This window comes from Odontesthes bonariensis, chromosome 18, assembly GCF_027942865.1.
Source record: "Odontesthes bonariensis isolate fOdoBon6 chromosome 18, fOdoBon6.hap1, whole genome shotgun sequence".
NCBI lineage: Eukaryota > Metazoa > Chordata > Actinopteri > Atheriniformes > Atherinopsidae > Odontesthes > Odontesthes bonariensis.
Window position 1 is genome coordinate 6,008,698 of NC_134523.1, and position 17,550 is coordinate 6,026,247.

The 17,550-nt window shown below is 40.9% G+C and overlaps 2 protein-coding genes across 6 annotated transcripts in view; one reads left to right on the plus strand and one right to left on the minus strand.

The window, feature by feature from the left end:
* The window catches only part of rpl14 (ribosomal protein L14), a 128,456-nt gene that overhangs the window by 50,962 nt on the left and 59,944 nt on the right, over positions 1-17,550 (plus strand). Inside the window, exon 1 of one of the 3 annotated variants that reach the window (XM_075449671.1) lies at positions 4,171-4,176. The exons of the other annotated variants lie outside the window; for them this stretch is intronic. Coding sequence (XP_075305786.1) covers positions 4,175-4,176 — 2 coding nt within the window. The 5' untranslated portion in view covers positions 4,171-4,174. Of the gene's footprint in view, positions 1-4,170; positions 4,177-17,550 lie in introns of those variants that run through there. 3 annotated transcript variants of the gene reach the window in all.
* LOC142367638 (growth factor receptor-bound protein 10-like) overlaps positions 1-17,550 on the minus strand; it is a 42,174-nt gene that overhangs the window by 14,994 nt on the left and 9,630 nt on the right. For 2 of the 3 annotated variants that reach the window (XM_075449662.1, XM_075449663.1), the window contains exons 4-5: positions 11,319-11,580; positions 9,736-9,859 (exon numbers count right to left, since the gene is read on the minus strand). In XM_075449662.1, the coding sequence (XP_075305777.1) occupies positions 9,736-9,859; positions 11,319-11,580 (386 nt within the window). Of the gene's footprint in view, positions 1-596; positions 935-9,735; positions 9,860-11,318; positions 11,581-17,550 lie in introns of those variants that run through there. The other variant, XM_075449664.1, reaches the window with a different exon arrangement.

Genomic DNA, 17,550 nt, shown 5'->3' on the forward strand with positions numbered 1-17,550 from the left:
CAGAAGCAGTATGAGTGTGCATGTTTTTATGTGTTACTCTCACACACCCTCGTGAAAACATTTTCTGTCCGCAGCAGGGATTCTGCACAGAAAACCACCGGAGAGCAACTGTTGAAAATTACATGAAACCAGACGCAAAACTGGTGGAGGCCGAGCGGCTGGGGAGAGGGGGAGGGCATGGAAAATCAAGCTGGACAATGCATCACAAAGTAGAAAAACACACCAACACGTTACAAAAACAAACAAAAAAAAGGAGACAGCAGCGGTGTCCTAGAAAAGACACAAAACATTGAAAGCACCAGCACGCCAACATGAAAACTCCCAGTGCAACCAGAAATAACGTCACGGCACTTTTCTCCCCTGCAAAGTCCGAACTCTGCCTCGTCTTTTCCCACATGCCCCCAGAAAAGGGGGAAAAAAAAAAAAGTTAATCTATGACGCATGAGTTTTGTTTGAGAAAAGTTATAGAAATAAAGAGTTGAGGGGGGAAAAAAACACGTCATGGTCCTCATCCTTCCAAACTGACAGTCTCACACACAGACAGACACACACACCTCACGACAGACATCCGGAAAAGAAACACACAAGTCTCTTACCTCCACAGCTTGTAAGAGGCAACAGTCTGGTGAGCAGGATGGCATTTTCACACTGAGACGCTCTCCAGTGACAAAGAGGGACAGAGAGGGAGGGAGGAAATGGAGCAGGAGGAGAGGAAGTCAGGAAGAGGGAGAGAGAGAGACAGAGAGCGCGGGGGAGAGGGAGGAAGGGAGGGACAGATTGGTGAGGCCAAGGCAAGAGAGGTAACGGGGAAAGAGGGGAGGGGAGGGGAAGGTGGTGGGTGACAGAGGAAGGACAATAGTGAAGGAGAGACGGAGCGAACGAGAGACAGCCTGCCCCTTCTTCTCGTACTGGGCAGCATAAAGGCTGAGCTGCGAGGAGCGGTATGAGCAGTCACTCCTCTCCTCCTCCTCCTCTCCCTCCTCCTCCTCTCCCTCACTCTGGATTAACCCAGTGTGGGATTTTTAAACGGTGAGTTGCTACCTGTCACGTACTCTCTTATCACCAGGGTTGTGTTCCATCCACCTGATCCCCCGATCCAAAAAAAAGAAAAAAAAGAAAATCTCTGTCATCTCCTTTTACTGATGGCGCCACACCAGAAGTAACAGTCTTTCTCCATAAAACACGCCCACAACTCCTCAAACACACACATACAGATAAAGAACCAGCCCAAACTACTGAAACACACATACACGCACATAAACACACATCCCTTTTTCGTCGGCATCCTCTGACATTTTGAGCTGCCTGACGGTTTCAATTTCAGCCCCCTCCCTCTTGTCCTCCTCCTCTTCCTCTTCCTCCTCCTCAGCTGTATGTGAAATACTGTGCAAGAGTGTTAGGACCATAGCAACATGTGTAATGCACACTGAGGACTCGAGGTATGAAGAATGGAGAAAAAAAAAGCAAAAAAAAAAAGCAGAGTGATTTGATCTGGAGCCGTATGGATCACATGCCAGGCGTTTGGGCTTTGCTGAAGGGGTCAAAGGAAAACTGGGGAGGGAGGGATGGATTGGGGGGGAGGGGTTGCTCAGCAAATCTGCCTAGCCTCAAGAGGTAGACAGAGAGAGAAAGAAAGAAGAAAAAAGAAGGGAGGGCAGCAGAGAGGAGTAGAGAAGGAGAGAAGATCCATGGAGGAATGTCAGTAATGCAATACTGAGTCATAATCAGGCTCATGTGTAGCGCACAGGCCAACCAAGCTGGCCCTTAATACAGTGTGAGGCGCTTGCACACACAAGCACATTCTCAAAAGAGGAAGACAAAATGTAAACTATGAAGACCAGCTCCAGCAGTTTTTTTTTTTTCTTTACTTTACTGCTCAACTTTTCTTCCAGCCTCATGCTACAGCTCATAAGCCACCTGGTCAGTAGTGCAACAAGAGGCTCTTACAGTGTATATGCTCAAATGTGTGCACGGACATTTAAACATGTATGAGTTGAACGTGTTTAGCAAGAGATAACACTTATGTCATTCTGAGGCAAAGTTCCTCTTCTTCCATCCGTTTCATTTCCATGATTTTCCACTACTCTTGCTTATTTGTTTTATTTGTTTTTCTTACTCGTCTCTGATTGTTTGAGTATGTCTTTAAGTTTTTCGAAAATGTCACTACCCCCAACAGTATGGTAAGTCTTGAAATCCCTGGCCAAGTCTCTACTTAGCAAGCTTCACCTTTACATGATGAAATCTACCTCACCTTGCCTTTTTCCTCCCCCACTGTTTCTCCTCCCCCACTTCCCTCTCCAACAGAGGAGGGTGAGGAGTGGAAATGTACAGGGTAATTTGTCTTCTACGCCGCTTATGCCCCCTACCCCACACACATACATACATACATACATACATGCACACAAAGAGGGCTTGGAGTCGCACCATAATGGACTTAGAAGTCATGGACAGACACTTGTAGGTGCACACACACAAACACACATGCACACTATGATCAGGGTCGAAGGGCAAACACAATAATCTGCATCAGGGTCAGACCCACTTGACCAAGAGGTTTATTAGCCCTTAAACCTCATACATACACAAGCTAACGCACACACACACACACAAACACATACACCCACGCGCCCTTACACGCGCACACACAATTGATCTGGTTGTTTTAAACCAGAGATTGACCCTTCCACAGTAACATGACCCTCAGAGTGTAAAAGCAATTTTCACTCAGAGTGGATAGGGCTGCACTTACTATCTGGTTTTCAATGTATAAACAATGAGACCTTGAAATTTCTATTATATTTTATATCATATTATATATATATATATATATATATATATATATAAATAAATAAATAAATAAATATGTATGTATGTACATATAAATATACATTACACACTACATGTGGTTCCCTCTTATTTTCAGAACTAGGTTCTAAAAAAAGCTCAGGAACTTATCGTCTTCATACCTAGGACTTCTTTCTGTTATCAGTTTCCAGAATCAATGGGGGGGGGGGCATTCTATTATGCTTCTCCCTTTCTATGGAAACGACTTCAAAATTGCTTAAAAATCACTAAGAGACTAAATTAGTGAAATTTCATCCAGTGGGTTTTTGTGGCTCATATTGCAGCGCCCTCTATGATTAAGGCCTGAAATGCTTTTTTAGAATTTAGATCATAGAATAGATCATTTTTAATTATAAGGTCCCTCATCAACTTCCAGTTCTTTTATGATCATTGGTGTAACATATCTGGTCATTGCAAAATATGTTTAAAGACTCAAATATCTTAACAAATGGCTAAATTCTTGAAAGATCCCACACTCGAAATTTGAAACTGGCAGAAACAAACCTCCCCATGACAGCTGGCTGCGTGTTAGCGGCTGTTGGAATAGATCAGCAAACCCATCCCTAATGCCTGCTTTTGAATATTGGTCAATGGTGATTCCACCCTGGGCTTTTACAGCATCGTCCGTCTTTCCTGTCTGTGAGGGGTCGTCAGGTTTCAGGCCAGACAGAGCTGATTATCTCTGCTGACAAGCCAAACTCAATTTCACCTCACTGGAGCGCCAACACAAAACATCACCGAGTGGCTCGCCTCCGCACAACTCAACACTGACACGGCACGCTCTTGCTCGCAGCCACTGTATCCAAGCTGCCATTATTTTCTTGGATATTTGCTCAACTTTAAACACAAATACTGCTTGCCTAATTCTAACTTTACAATATCAAACTAACATTAAAACATGTTTTCACCTTGAAATTTAATGGTTGACATTATGGGGACTTTATGTTTGCCCTCACAGGCTAGATTTGTCCCACAATGTAATTATGAGAACAGACACAGGTTCCGGAGATGCAGACGAAGCTATTCGGTGTTGTTCGACTTTAATTTAGCCTACAATAGTCAGAAAACACATTTAAGCGTTTATGTGTTTAAGACGCTCCCAGAAAAATGATAAAGTTGCATCATCACATTGCAAAGCGATGCAAAATATCTTGTACTTGGTAAAAGTTCAAAGTCCTGTAAATCTTCATTGAGCCCAAACACACATTAACCATGCAGAAACAGTTACTCATGTGTGCTCTTCAATCTCTGCTGAATCCTTTCCTGAAGCATGATGGTCTATGTTGGAATATAATAATATCTAACAAGCAGGCTTTCTTGCACTGCCATCATATTCTTGCTGTCTTGAGCAAGCTCTCACAGCTTTATGCACATACAGACACGTCCATGCACCTTGTCTAATTGCAGTGGGTCAGCAGACCCTTGCGTGCAGAAGTACATCAGGTGACCCAAAAAGGAAAGGGGAGGTAGAAGAGCTAAATAGAGAGAGCGTGACTTAGAACCTTTTTCTTAAATTAGCTTTCGTGACACTGCCACAGGAGATCAATCAAAACTTCAAAATACGTCTTTTGGAGGCTAATTAAAAAAAAAAAAAATGTGTGAAAATTAATTGATACAAAAGAAAACGGTGTTCATTCACCATTACCAAACCCCTAAACCAGACCAGATGTTAGCTCTTAGAATTATTTTTAAATATTCATTAGAATGACGACAGTACACCCTTTAAAGCAACACAACCAGAGAGAATAAAGTTTAAAGAGAGGCAAGACCATCTCGTTTAGTGTGCGGCACAGTATGCATTTCTTTAACAACAACAATTCTTTGTAGTCCTAAGAAGAATCCAGCAATTTCAAGCAGGAAAGTTAAACCATACAAATCTGAAAAAAATCTTGACAACATTAGCTCCGGACATGCATTTGACATTAAAGACTTTCAAAATAAATCTACAATCACACTAGTAGCTGCAGTTGAAGACAGAGGTTCACATAGCTTGAAGGCAGTTAGCTAATTATTTTTATCCACTGGCTTCATGTCAGCAAACTACAATTAAAAAATTCTTTAGGACAGTTACTTTAGGAATACCATGAAGTCATTGTTTTGACAGTTGTTTAAAAGCAGATTATTTCTTTTTTTTTCAATTCCTGGGGGTAATGAGTTTACATACACTAAACTGATTGCCTTTTAACAGTATGGAACATTCCAGGAAAATTACGTCATGGCCATAGAAGCTCCTGATAGACCACTTGACATCATCTGGAGGCCCCGTAGATGTGTTGTAAGGCCAACCGTAAGATGTTCAAACTCATTTCCTCTTTTCTTGACATCAAAAGAAATCAGCCGAGTCCTTGGCATACAGAACTTCCACGGACATTTAGAAAGCAGAACTTAAAAACTGTGTGAGCAAGTAGTCCTACAAAGCTGACTGAGCTTCATTAGTTTCTAAAAGGACAAATGGACCAAAATTACAGCTACTTGGCTGAGTAGTGTATGGAAGGCTATCGAAAACATTTGACCCAGTTCCAGCAACTGAAAGGCAATGCTATCGACAGATCAAAACGACTCAGAATGAAGGAAATGCAAAAATGTTTAAATGTATTTAGCTAAAATGGAAGTGCACTTCAGCTTCAGATGAGGTTGTACTTTGAGCTAAAAGATAACAGAACACTAACACGATCACACAAGCATTTCATGCTAACATTTGCTAATTGCAAGAAGTATAAAGTACTACTCAGGCTAATCGGCATGAGAACTATAAATCTCATGAAATTTTGTTGCAGTTCAACCTGTAGTTGTTAGTTCTCGATTCAAAGGTGGTGGGTCAACATCACTGAGCAACAACCTTCCTATTACTGGAGCCCGACACCTTGGATGGGTAAAGACTGAAAACGACACAAAAATATGATTTTTCTTTGCACATATTATGGTTCAACTTTTGTCAAATTTCACAAGCAGCAACTATTTCAGTCATCAGACCACACGGTTAATAACAAACCATGAGAAACTGACTTTTTCACATCCCATCGCATCCTTCCACAGGGCAGTCAGGGGTCAGGCTGAGTTAAAAGAGGGGGCAAAGCCAAAGCTGGAAGAAGTTCAACGTCTTGCTCAAAGCTACTTCAGCAGAATGGAGGCTTGCCAACATATAGGGCATGAGCCCAAGTCCTACACTTGCGACTGAGAGACAGTATCTTTAACCACTGGGGCTCCCTGCTGTCCCTGATGTTCGTAATACTGTCTCTGGCCACAAATAAAAGCAGGAGTTGCGTTACAAACACAGCCATGGTGCCAAAACAAACTAAACTGCCCAGCGATGACAAATGGGATCTTACTGAATCCTTGTGAAAGCAGAGGGAGCATGGCTGAACTGAATGGTGTAAGACAACCACAACTTGCCCGTAAAATGGCCCTTATAAGAGTTAATTAAAGTACAGAGAGCCTGCTGAAACAACTTTGTAGCAGATGCCAAGATCCATTTAAAGAGTTAAATATCATTCATCCTACACCCGTTTCTAAAATCTGTCAGATATCTATTGTCATATTAACTGTTCATGGACGTCCACACAGTAGCCTGAGGAAAAATACATTACTGTCATCACAGGCAATGCGGGCCATAAAACTGTTAAGTTATATACAGTTTTACTGCCTCACGAGCCGTATATATCTTTGAGGAGGACTTAAACATTGTGAAGAATGCTCATACTTCAGCCGTCAGTTTGGTAAATATGACCATCCCGTCTGCATCCATCCTGTTGTATTTTCACAGCTCCTCAGACTGCATAATTCAACAGTCCAGTACATATTCATGCATACAATACATGTACTCCAACATGTACTCCAATTTCTCAAACAGCCTATCCTTGCCTTTCTGCAAGCTTACATATCAAATTACACAACATAGCGTAGCTGCAATAAAAGGCCTTGGCGGAGACAGTCTACCAGTCGTGCTGTATTTTCGTAATGTTATCAGTTATGGCTTTATTCAATTAGCTAAAGACTAGCCACAGCTCATTTAGAGCGTTAGCGTAATAAATTGCATGACTGTTGCAAAGGCATTAACCAAAGCAGGCCAGTTAATACAGGGGATGGTTCAGTAAGATGTTACACAATCTGAAGATCATCATACAAGTAAACAGCCATGCTAGTACAGTAGCACCATGTTCTGCTTACCATGCTCACAGTGACAATGCATATCAACATATTAAGCAACCATATTCACTATTCTAGTTTTACAAGTTACCATTCTGAATAGCACGCACAACAATATGTAAAATGATGTGAATAATTGAAGTCCTAAATTTATTTGAAAATATTTTTCAGACAGAAGCATGTTTACCCCTATTTTTAACCGCATCTGGAAACAACTTAGTGTCACTCAGCTCCTCAACAGGTCAGCTCTTCCGTTTGTCTTATTTTCTGTTTCAGAATGCACTACCGGGTTCCAGAGTGCTTAACTGTCTGCAGTCAAGACCCCTCACCCACTGGAGACTTCTACTACAGAGCCATACTGTTAAATACATGCAGAGTGCGGTTTGGTATCATTTTGCTTAAATAAGCAATACCTTCCCTGAAAAAGATATTGTTTGGGATGGTTGCATATCTTGTTTAAAAACCCGTCCCTCCTCTCTTTAGTCCAGTGTATGCTGCGTTTCCAATTAACGATGACGGCTTTCTTCACCGACTGAGCATAGTCCCAGAGAAAGTATTAGCAATATTGGATTTTGTTCATATAGGGTTTTTTTTCATCGCACAATGCAGTTTTAACTTGCACTTCGGAAGGCAGAGACAAACCAACCCTGAAAATGGTTTTCAGAAGTTATCCTGATCCCGTGTAGATTTCCACCACAAAGTCATTTCTTTTGTTAATGGAGTTCTGCCTTAGTAGTGTCCAAAAGATGAGGATCATTCAGTGGTGGTTTTCATCTTGTGACCTACAAACTGAGATTTCAAAAGATTCTTTGAATTATTATGAAACTTATATTGTAAATCTTCAGTTTCTTAAATGGTGGTGTAGTGTACTTCCCCCAATATTTTCTTCTGAAAGACTCTCTAGGATGTTTGAAACAAGTTATAACTAAATTAATTAGTTGTGGAATGCTCCACCATGTTTTTTTTGAGCATATTACACATCTTTTCAGGTGTTTTGTTGCTTCCGCTCAAATTTTGGAAATTGGCATCAATTTCTTTTTTAAAAAAAGCATGTATTTAAAAACACCATTTTATTATATGATGCTTTCTCTTTATACTATTTTCAATCAAATATAGGGTTTATTTATTCTACAAACCTGTGTTTCAATTATTTGGGTAATGTGGCTCTATGTATTTAAGAGCTAAAAGATTAATGGAAATCTTTACCAGTATATAATTTTTAACTCAAAAACACAAATTCATTGTAGGAGAAGTAAAGAGATCATTAAAGTGAGATTTTTTGCATGGGAACCTTGAATGTGTGCAAAATCCTATTACCATCCCATCTGACACTACCATCCCTTTATCAATCAGTCATGTTAACTCTGATTACAGTGGAGATGTTTCCTTAAATGGGTGGTTTCCAGTTCCCATGATCCCCATCACCTCTTGGCACACATTTATCAGTCTTGCTGCCACCTCTTCTGGTTCTTCAGCCGAGAGATTTTCCTCTTTTGCTCGCAGTGATAAACATGATGGAACACTGGAGGTGGTTGTTCCACGTGCCTTTAACTTCTTCCAGCATGAGCCTTACCTTCCTATTTCTGCACCAAATAAGTAGCGTTGAAGAATGTCCCGTCTGACTTAACCTGATTATACTGAGTGCAAACTCAACTAAAGAAGAAACGCTGCAGTCAGACATGTCCCTGGTGTTCCAAGAACAACAAAATACACATTTATCAATAAATGGCAGATAATTTGGATACACAGGACAACAGTGAAATGGAAAAACTGTGGAAATTAATGAAAATGATCCGAGAAGGAGACAAGGAACATTTAGTCAGCTCTCACAGACTCACGCTCACACAAAAGATCCTTTGTACAAACTGCAAACTTGCTTTGTGACTCCAGACCTTGTGAGATGATGTCAACGAAACCCAAAAAAAATAATGCTTTGCCTTATCACATGTCTGTCTGTGTGTGTGTGTGTGTGTGTGTGTGTGTGTGTGTGTGTGTGTGTGTACACACCTGTGCATGTATGTGTGTGCATCGATGTAGAGAGAAAAAGTGAGTGAGAATCTAAAATAACTGATAGTTCAGGGTGGGCGTCCTAAAAACAACTTAGAGAAGGATGGAACATTCCTGGAACAGGAGGCTTAAGAGGAGGAAGGAAGGGCAAGGCTGCGAGACACACACACAGTGACGTTAACAGCCTGGGCCGAAGCGTGTGAATCGGAAAGGATTGCCTGTCCTGCCAGAGCCAGCAGACGGATTCAGAAGGTTCAGAGAGATCCGACCTGAAGACGTTCCCAGCCGTATTCCCACCAATGGCACGGAAGTCTGCACTATGTCTGCAGCATCCTGGAAACCTTGCTCACCTCCTTCCACAGCAAAACATGAGTGCATGTGTACGTGCACATGTGATTGATAATGATGACTCCGCAACAGCGAACACACCAGATAACCCAGGGCGAGCTGTTGTGTAATGGAAGAAAAGGCTGCGCAGTACACGGCCAAAGTCAACACATGCTAATCTGACCTGAACATAACAGGCCAGTCAGCTGGTTTCAAAACACACGCATATGCAGTATGCACACACAAACTCACTCTCAAACAAAGTAACCCAAATGTTACATGGAATCTATCTCAACCACAACAAAACTAACTTAACAAAGGGGGGGTAGCAACCCAGTCAGCACTTACGATCTTTTCAGTGATTTCAGAAAGTGTGTAATGGTGTAGGTGGCATGGTTTAGGTGTACTTGCATGGCTGTCGTTGGTCTGTATGGGGCTGAGAACAGGGGATCCTGCTGGGCTGCAGAGCTCTGGGAAAGGGTTGGGGATGGCAGGCAGTGAGGCCGGACGCAAGTGCTGCTCTTCCTTCAAGCACCTGCAGAGGGAGACAGACTGCCTCAGCTGAACGGTGGGAGACTTAATCATTTGAATCATTTGTGCATGGAAAGGTACAGCAAGCATCTTCCTTTTTTTTTTTTTAACTAAAAACTTAGTCTGAACACTGATCTTTGGTCAAGCAAACGTTATTGCAGTTTAATGAGTACAAAGCTATTTATAGTGAGAAAAGGAATTGCTGACACAGATCAGAAGAAATCCTTAAAGTTAGTTATCATGCCGTTAAAAAAAAAACATGCAGCACCTGCAAGTGCTACTAAAAAAAAAAAGGTCTGACAACTTTTGTAAATTGGATATTTCAGTCTCAAATTCTGATTAATAAAAAAAAAAACTCTTAAAAACACTTTTTCCCATTAATGAAAAAAGAAACTGAACCCACATTAAGACAAGTCAAAAGAACGATGGTTATAGTGCCACTGCTGATTGTTACATGGTCTTTGTTGTTGTTTTCTTTATATATAACTGGGCCAGTTTTGAACAACAGCGAACAAGTGCAAATTACGCTTTAATGCCACTCTATGAAAAAAAAAATGTAATAAATAAAAATGATAAAAACCGTTAAGTTAGAAAAAAATAACTTAACTGGCTTGCAAAAGCATTCGCTCTTCCGGGCTTTTTTTCCTATTTCATTGCACTGAAAGCTGTTATTTAAATGGACATGTTTGGGGATTTTTTTGTACAGGACCTACAAACAAATAGTCTAATTTAATGAAGAGAAATTAGAGTGAGCCAATCATTTTTCAGAAGTCTCAAAATTTGTTTAACTGAGTCCACTGCTATGACATCAAAGTGTTATTATTTAAACACCTGTTGTGAGAAGGCCCAAAGACAAGCAGCTCAATGAGGATCAAGGAGCTTTCCAAACAGTTCAAAGACAACATTCCAGAGAAGTACAGATTAGGATTAGATCATTAAAGAAATTAACTTAGAAATTAGAGAGAAAATGGCTAGACATTGGCATTGGAACAAACCTGCCAAAATAGGGAAAACCATTTAACTCAAAGAGGAAATAAACCAAGAATTAGCTGCAAAGCTCCACAGTACAGGTTGGAGTGTTCAGCAGAGCTGTGCATCGAGGATGAGTTGCCGGGGGGGGGGGGAGCCATTGTTTTTAACAAAAAAAAGCAGGACAGAACAGAGAACACCATCTCCACAGCACGGTGGTGACAGCATCATACTGTGGGGATGCTTCCCTTCATCAGGGCCTGGAGAATTGGTCAGAATTAAAGAAGTTGCAGATGGTGCCAAGTACAGGCAAATTATCAGAAAACTGAGACTGCGATCGAGGTTCACTTTTCACAAAGACAATGACCCAAAGCATACTGCTGAGGCAAAACTCCAATGGTTTACAAAATTTGTTTAAAAACTACATGGTTAGGGTTAGAGAAGGTAAGAAGAGCTATGAGAGCACCATAGAAGGCCAGGTCATGTGTGTTTACCTAACAGCCTGGATGTGCATGGGTTGAGAGTGTCTCAGCCTTTCCCTGAAGGGGGAGACGGGGGGAAGGGGCGGAGTGTGACGGCGGTGAGCCTGGCTGTGTCCCACGGAGGCAGAAAGGGGCTGATGGTGGAGAGGGGTGTGTGCATGGCCGTTGTTTAGGAGAAGAGCTGTGTCTGCCTGTGTAGAGTGCACACTATCCATGGAGGAGTTCATGTCATTCACCAGTTGCTCCAGATCCACATCGTCGTCTGTAGAGGCAGCTGGGATGACGGGGTGTGAAATGGGGACAAAAGGTGGAGGAAGGAAGTGAGTGACAGTGGAAGCTGCGGCTGAAACCAGCTGATTGTCATTAAAATTTACCTTTATGGTACATGTAACTCTGTACATTTTATAACATTTCAAATGATCAGTCTGGTTTACTTGTAGCAGTCAAGTGGTGAAGAAAAACAAAGCCACAAAATCAGAAGTTTTCTCTGAGGAAACTAAGCATTTGCTACTTTACCCACAGAAATGACTATGTTAGGGAAAAAAACTACTGAAATTGTGAAAAGACAGAAAAAAATGCAGATATGAACTTTGGATTTGATGGGCAGGCCAGAAATAGGGAGGGGTGGGGATCAATGATGCACAGAAACACTTAAAATGATTCCACAACCGATACTTTAAAGCCACTTTTCCACCAAATGTACCCACAATCCCTGCTGGACATAAGGAGTGGCTCAATGGTACACAGAGCCACATAAATCTGCATTCTGACACCTTCCTACACATTTGCACTGAGATGTGGTTGTTTTATATGTGCTTCTGGGCCATGAAGTAAAGTCACTGACAAGTGGTCAGTCCTCCACACAACTGCTGCTCCCTCCTTTTCATTCAACCTCTTGCCCACTTAAACTGAGCTTTAATGCTGCGTTTACAAACAGTGACAACAATTCATCCATTTATATACATATACATATTTTTATTTTTTACTTTTTATTTATTCCAGGTTAAATATTCCAGGTTTACGGATTCTAAAAGCCACTGTGGTGATTGAAGCCGGAAATAAGACATGCCTATGTGCTTATTTGACAATCCTTTTATTTGGAAAAGTTTTGAAGTAATAACAAAAAATAAATAAATAAACCTGTACACATATTACATCATATATATATATATATATATTATATATATATGTGTGTGTGTGTGTGTGTGTGCATGTGCATGTGCGTGTGTTTGTGCATGTAAAGCCCTTTGGTCCTCTGTAAGTCCCACCCCAGCACCACAGAAAAAATTCCTAACATTCCTGTTGGAAGAAATTACAGCACTCTGGAACATTAATCAGCCTGTTCATGGCACATGGTGGCTAAATGATCAGCATAAAGTGGAACAGCAAAACAACATACATGTGCACACTTACAGACAAGGATGGGGCACCGCGTGCTCTCTGCAGTGCACACACGAAAATGTGAATTTGATAATACAATTAAAAATGAAAAACAAAACTGTGCTGTAAGTACAAACACACAAACCTTGAACAAGGAGAGCGGAAAAGTTGCTCATCTGAACACAAAGAGGCGTGCATGACATGCCAACGCACAGATGCAGGCACACATAGTCTGGGACACGGGATCAAGTGATGTTCAGTTTCATGTGTGGGACATGAATTGGGCGCGTAGGGGGCCACAAAGGAAAAGCAATAGTTTTTAGTGCAGGCTAACATACCGGTAACCATATTGTAGACATATGGCTTGTCATAGCAAAAGTTCACAACGATTCAATCCAATTCAGACATTAGTTTTATCATTTACATCTTTTTTTTCCCCCCAATCATTACATGTGAAAATGATTTACGTGAAGTAGACTCTCTGGTCGCCTTTCAATTGCTTTTACTTTTCAGGGCTTCATCACATTCAGAAATCATGTGGAAATCAAGAAAGATAAAAATCTCTTTTCCCACAGGTTCGGCATTCGGTAGCTATGATATATAAAAAATGCATGACTGGAAAACAGAGGGCGGATTCAGTGAAGGTACCAAAAGCTAACGCAATGTCAGTTTGTTGGCTGTCTTACTTCTTTGATACAAACTAAAATGTAAGAACAATCACCTAGACTGACATATAATTGTGATGGCGTTGTCTTAATCGGGTAGAAACCGACCAAAGCTGATTATATCTCCAACAGCCTTTTGAACACAACAAATATTATAGCTAGTAGATTTCTTTAAATTTAATTCCCATAAAGGTGCTGACATTAAATTTTACTTTAAAAACACGTGATTTTGTAAAGTAAAATTTAATGTCAGAACAGAATAGCTTCTACAACTTACTCTTGCCACAACTTCATGTTGCATTTGCTGCATCTCAGAAATGGGAAGTTCTTTTGCTGTTGCCGTTTGGCTTTGCTATAACTGACACATTCTCATCAGCACTTATATAGTTCACTACAGCCTAGAAATAAATTAGGCGATAATACTGTTGGAGTACTCCTTCAAATGTCTTACATCCTGACAAAGAAAATTGGACATCTTGTTGCCGTTTTCTTAGATTTTCTTTGTCCAAGTAGGAAGTTGGAAACTTTTCAACTTGTCTTTAAATGCACCATCACTTGAGTAATATTTCATTTTGCAATTACAAAAGAAAACAATATCGATGAAAAGTTGCTCATTTTCTAAACAGTAGCCCTTTTAAAAACTTAAAACAACAGAGAAGTTTAGAATTTATCAGGACCATATGCGATGAAAAAATTACTGTGATTTTTTTACTATTTTTTTTTTTGTTACCTCAGCATTCCTAACCTTGTTCAGTTAAAGACGACACTTGCTGTGAGCTTGTACCTAAAAGAAGAATCAATATAAATAATTCACAGTTAAACTACAGTTGAGGGTAGATATTTGAGAAAAGTGTCTTTTCAAGTATTTGGTGTGTGCTAGTGTGAGCTCTCATGCTGGGTCTTGTATGCTCTCTCTAGGGTAACAGCATGCTACAGGAGGTATTCTGTGTGATTTGTGTCCAAATTTAAGTTTGCATAGCCACGCAAAGCTGTAATACCCATCGTAAAGAAGGCACAACCCACAACCCTCCTTCACACTATCTCATGAAGCTGCTAAAATGTCTGTCAAAACTGAGTTTTATTTGCAAAGTGTTGAGCAAACTAACTTGACCGTCAGAGAGTAACCATGAACCACGAACAGAATGCATATCAATGCTCTAGCAATGGTGCCACATCTATCGTCAATCATGATGGGAAGGAGAGAAACCGGGGGCTAACCTAACACATCCCTGTTAAAAATCCAGTGACGTCAAGATGTACAAATGTGTTGTCATGTTAAAAATACCATTCAGTGGTCATCTCCAAGAATAACCACACTTATGTCTATTTTAGTGCACACACATGGGATAATACAAACCAATCCTAGTTAATCAGTCTGCAACATCAAAGAGCACCAGTTAATGTTTGTTCTCCATGACAAAAAATTCTAGTAGATCTTTATCGATTTAGTCCTGTTTGGAATGGCAAAAGTCCCAGTTCAAGATGGTCGTGTGTGACTTGAAAAAGCTCAAGAAACAAAACAAAACAGTTATCACTGACAAGTCCAGATTTCTGTGGACAGCCTGAAAATATGGAATTCATTGCTCTCTTGGCAAAGCTAAGTAACTACATTTAAAACAGCATTTCATGTCTACTAATAGGGAGATAGTCGATGAGTGAGTGTGTTGAATGAAGGTTTTCAGTTTTTCTCTTTCCTATTGCAGCAACCCTTTATCATTTAGGCTACTGGAATTATAGATAAAATGTAGCTTTGTGTAGCTTTAAGAGGATAATGATGGTTTCATTGGCATTCCTCTCCCTCCTCCTGTGGCTGGCTTGGCCCACACTGCGCTGTTGGCTTCAGACAGGGAACCCAGAGAACATATAGAAAGAAAATATCTTCTCGCTCTCATCCACTAAGTATGACTTGCAACGTCGAGGACCCACTGCAGCAGTTTGGTTAGCATATGACGGCAAAACATGCCATACAAAAGTGACAAGTTCATTCCTCTAAGATCCCAAAATACATTGAATGAGTGCTCTCTTTCCCTGGCAACAAAAACAAGCAATTATTGATCTCTAACAACCACCTAGAGGTCAGTGAAGAGAGCTGGATGTTCAGGCTTTCAAGGGCAAAGTGGTAGAATAGAGGCTGATGAATGTCTATGCCTCCAGAAGCCTCTGCTTATCACTCTATTGAAGAAAGGCAGGGTTAGGCTTAGCATTAATCCTGCAAGTTAAATAAGGGGGGGAAATGACAAAACATGGGATCTGGTACAGTGTACCGGCTGGCTAACATGAAAACAACAAGCTGTAGTTGGAATTTATAAAGAAAGAAAAAAATAAACCGGGCTAGCATAAATCAAGGGCATGCAACCTGAGCCTGCCATGATCTAAATATACATCACATCCATCAGTGAGGCTGATGTAAGGTTTCTCTGTGCTGCAAAGTCACAAAGAAACTGTAGCTGAGTGACTTTGACTCCTGCCTTTTCACTTAAGTCCTCCTTTTTAACATATGAAAGACTATCAAAGAAGCTTTAACTGTCTTTGTCCATCTACTGTATGTCTAAGTGCTTAAATAACAGGTGTGGAGAAAAGTAAATCAAGATTGAAACTTAGATTCCATGGAAGATTCTGAATCGATTCCCAAATGTCAATAAACAATTTGCTAAATTGATAAAGTAATGTTGTAAAGGGATAGTCTATACAGCATTCACTACAAGCTTTTTACTTGCACGTCACAGTTCAGGTTTTCCTTTCTTATTCAAATTCTCCAGGCACCGTGTGCCCATGGGAGATATGCGAGCATTTTAAAAGTGGAAGTTGTCACAACACAAGGAACAAGTGATCCACAAAAAACTTTCAGAGTACAATACTTACTGATGTACATTGTTCTGCTTCAGACATGTCTTCAAGGAAATGTGTTTTTCGTAGGGGCAAGTTGACCCATTTCAGCATTCTTGGATCAGTGGCTGTTTGGCTCAGACACGTATAAGCTGGATCTCATTTGTTGCCATGCTCAAAAACATAGTATGTTTCTTTAAAGGGGAAGTTCGGTTTTTTTAAACCTAGACCTTATTTCTGGCAAAAAATACATTCATCTACTCAACGATAACAGTTTGGTGAAAGTCGGCGTCCTTCGGACGATATTTAGATTACTCGAGAGCCGAGTATATCCATATAACGGGAGAGAACAGGGCAGACAATACAGCCCTCTAAATAAGACATTATCTGTCTTTATTTCCCCAATACTTTAAGACGACTGATTGAATGAACACTTATTATTGCACTGTTAGTTCAGAGCTTCCGTGTTGTTGTTTTTGTGGGCCATCGGGGGCTTACTACACACGGGCCTAGTGGGATGACGTCATCAAGGCGCGCCGCTGCAGCACAGCTCATTCACTCCGGTAAGGACGTCTATCGTACTCAAAGTGGTCAAAATCTGATAAATATCCTGCCATGTTGCACAAAACTAGAAGTAGCAAACTCTGTGTGAAGTTAGCTGACCGTCACAGAGCACGGAGTAAATAATCTGTGCTGCAGCGGCGCGTGTCGATGACGTCATCCCACTAGACCAGGGATGTCCAAAGTCGGTCCTCGAGGGCCGCTGTCCTGCAGGTTTTAGATTTTGCCCTGCTTCAACACACCTGATTCAGATCAACGCATCATTAACAGGCTTGTTTAGAACTTAACAATCTTTTGAAGTGATCCATTTCATCTGAATCAGGTGCGTTGAAGCAGGGAAACATCTAAAACCTGCAGGACAGCGGCCCTCGAGGACCGACTTTGGACATCCCTGCACTAGACGCATGTGTAGAAAGCCCCCATAAGCCCCCAATAAGCCCCCCGATAGTACGCGTTCATTCATTCGTTCATCTTAAAGTATTGGTGAAATAAAGACAGAGAATGCCTTATTTAGAGGCTGTATTGTCAATGCCCTGTTCTCTCCCGTTATGTATGGATATATGCAGATCTATCGATTTTCGGTTGTCACAGATGAAAGATGACAAACTTGAAGGATTCATGGCAATATCTGTGATCTCGGCTGAAAATGGTAGTCTTCAGGTGAGAGAGGTTAAACATCAATCTGACTCAAAGAGAAACACTTTAAAATCTGTTGCAATCCTGACGGGGACATAAAATGTTGTTCGTTAAGAGAACGGGTTGCCATCCATTTTTCCTGTTCCTCAATCATCGATACATACTGCAGTTAGTCC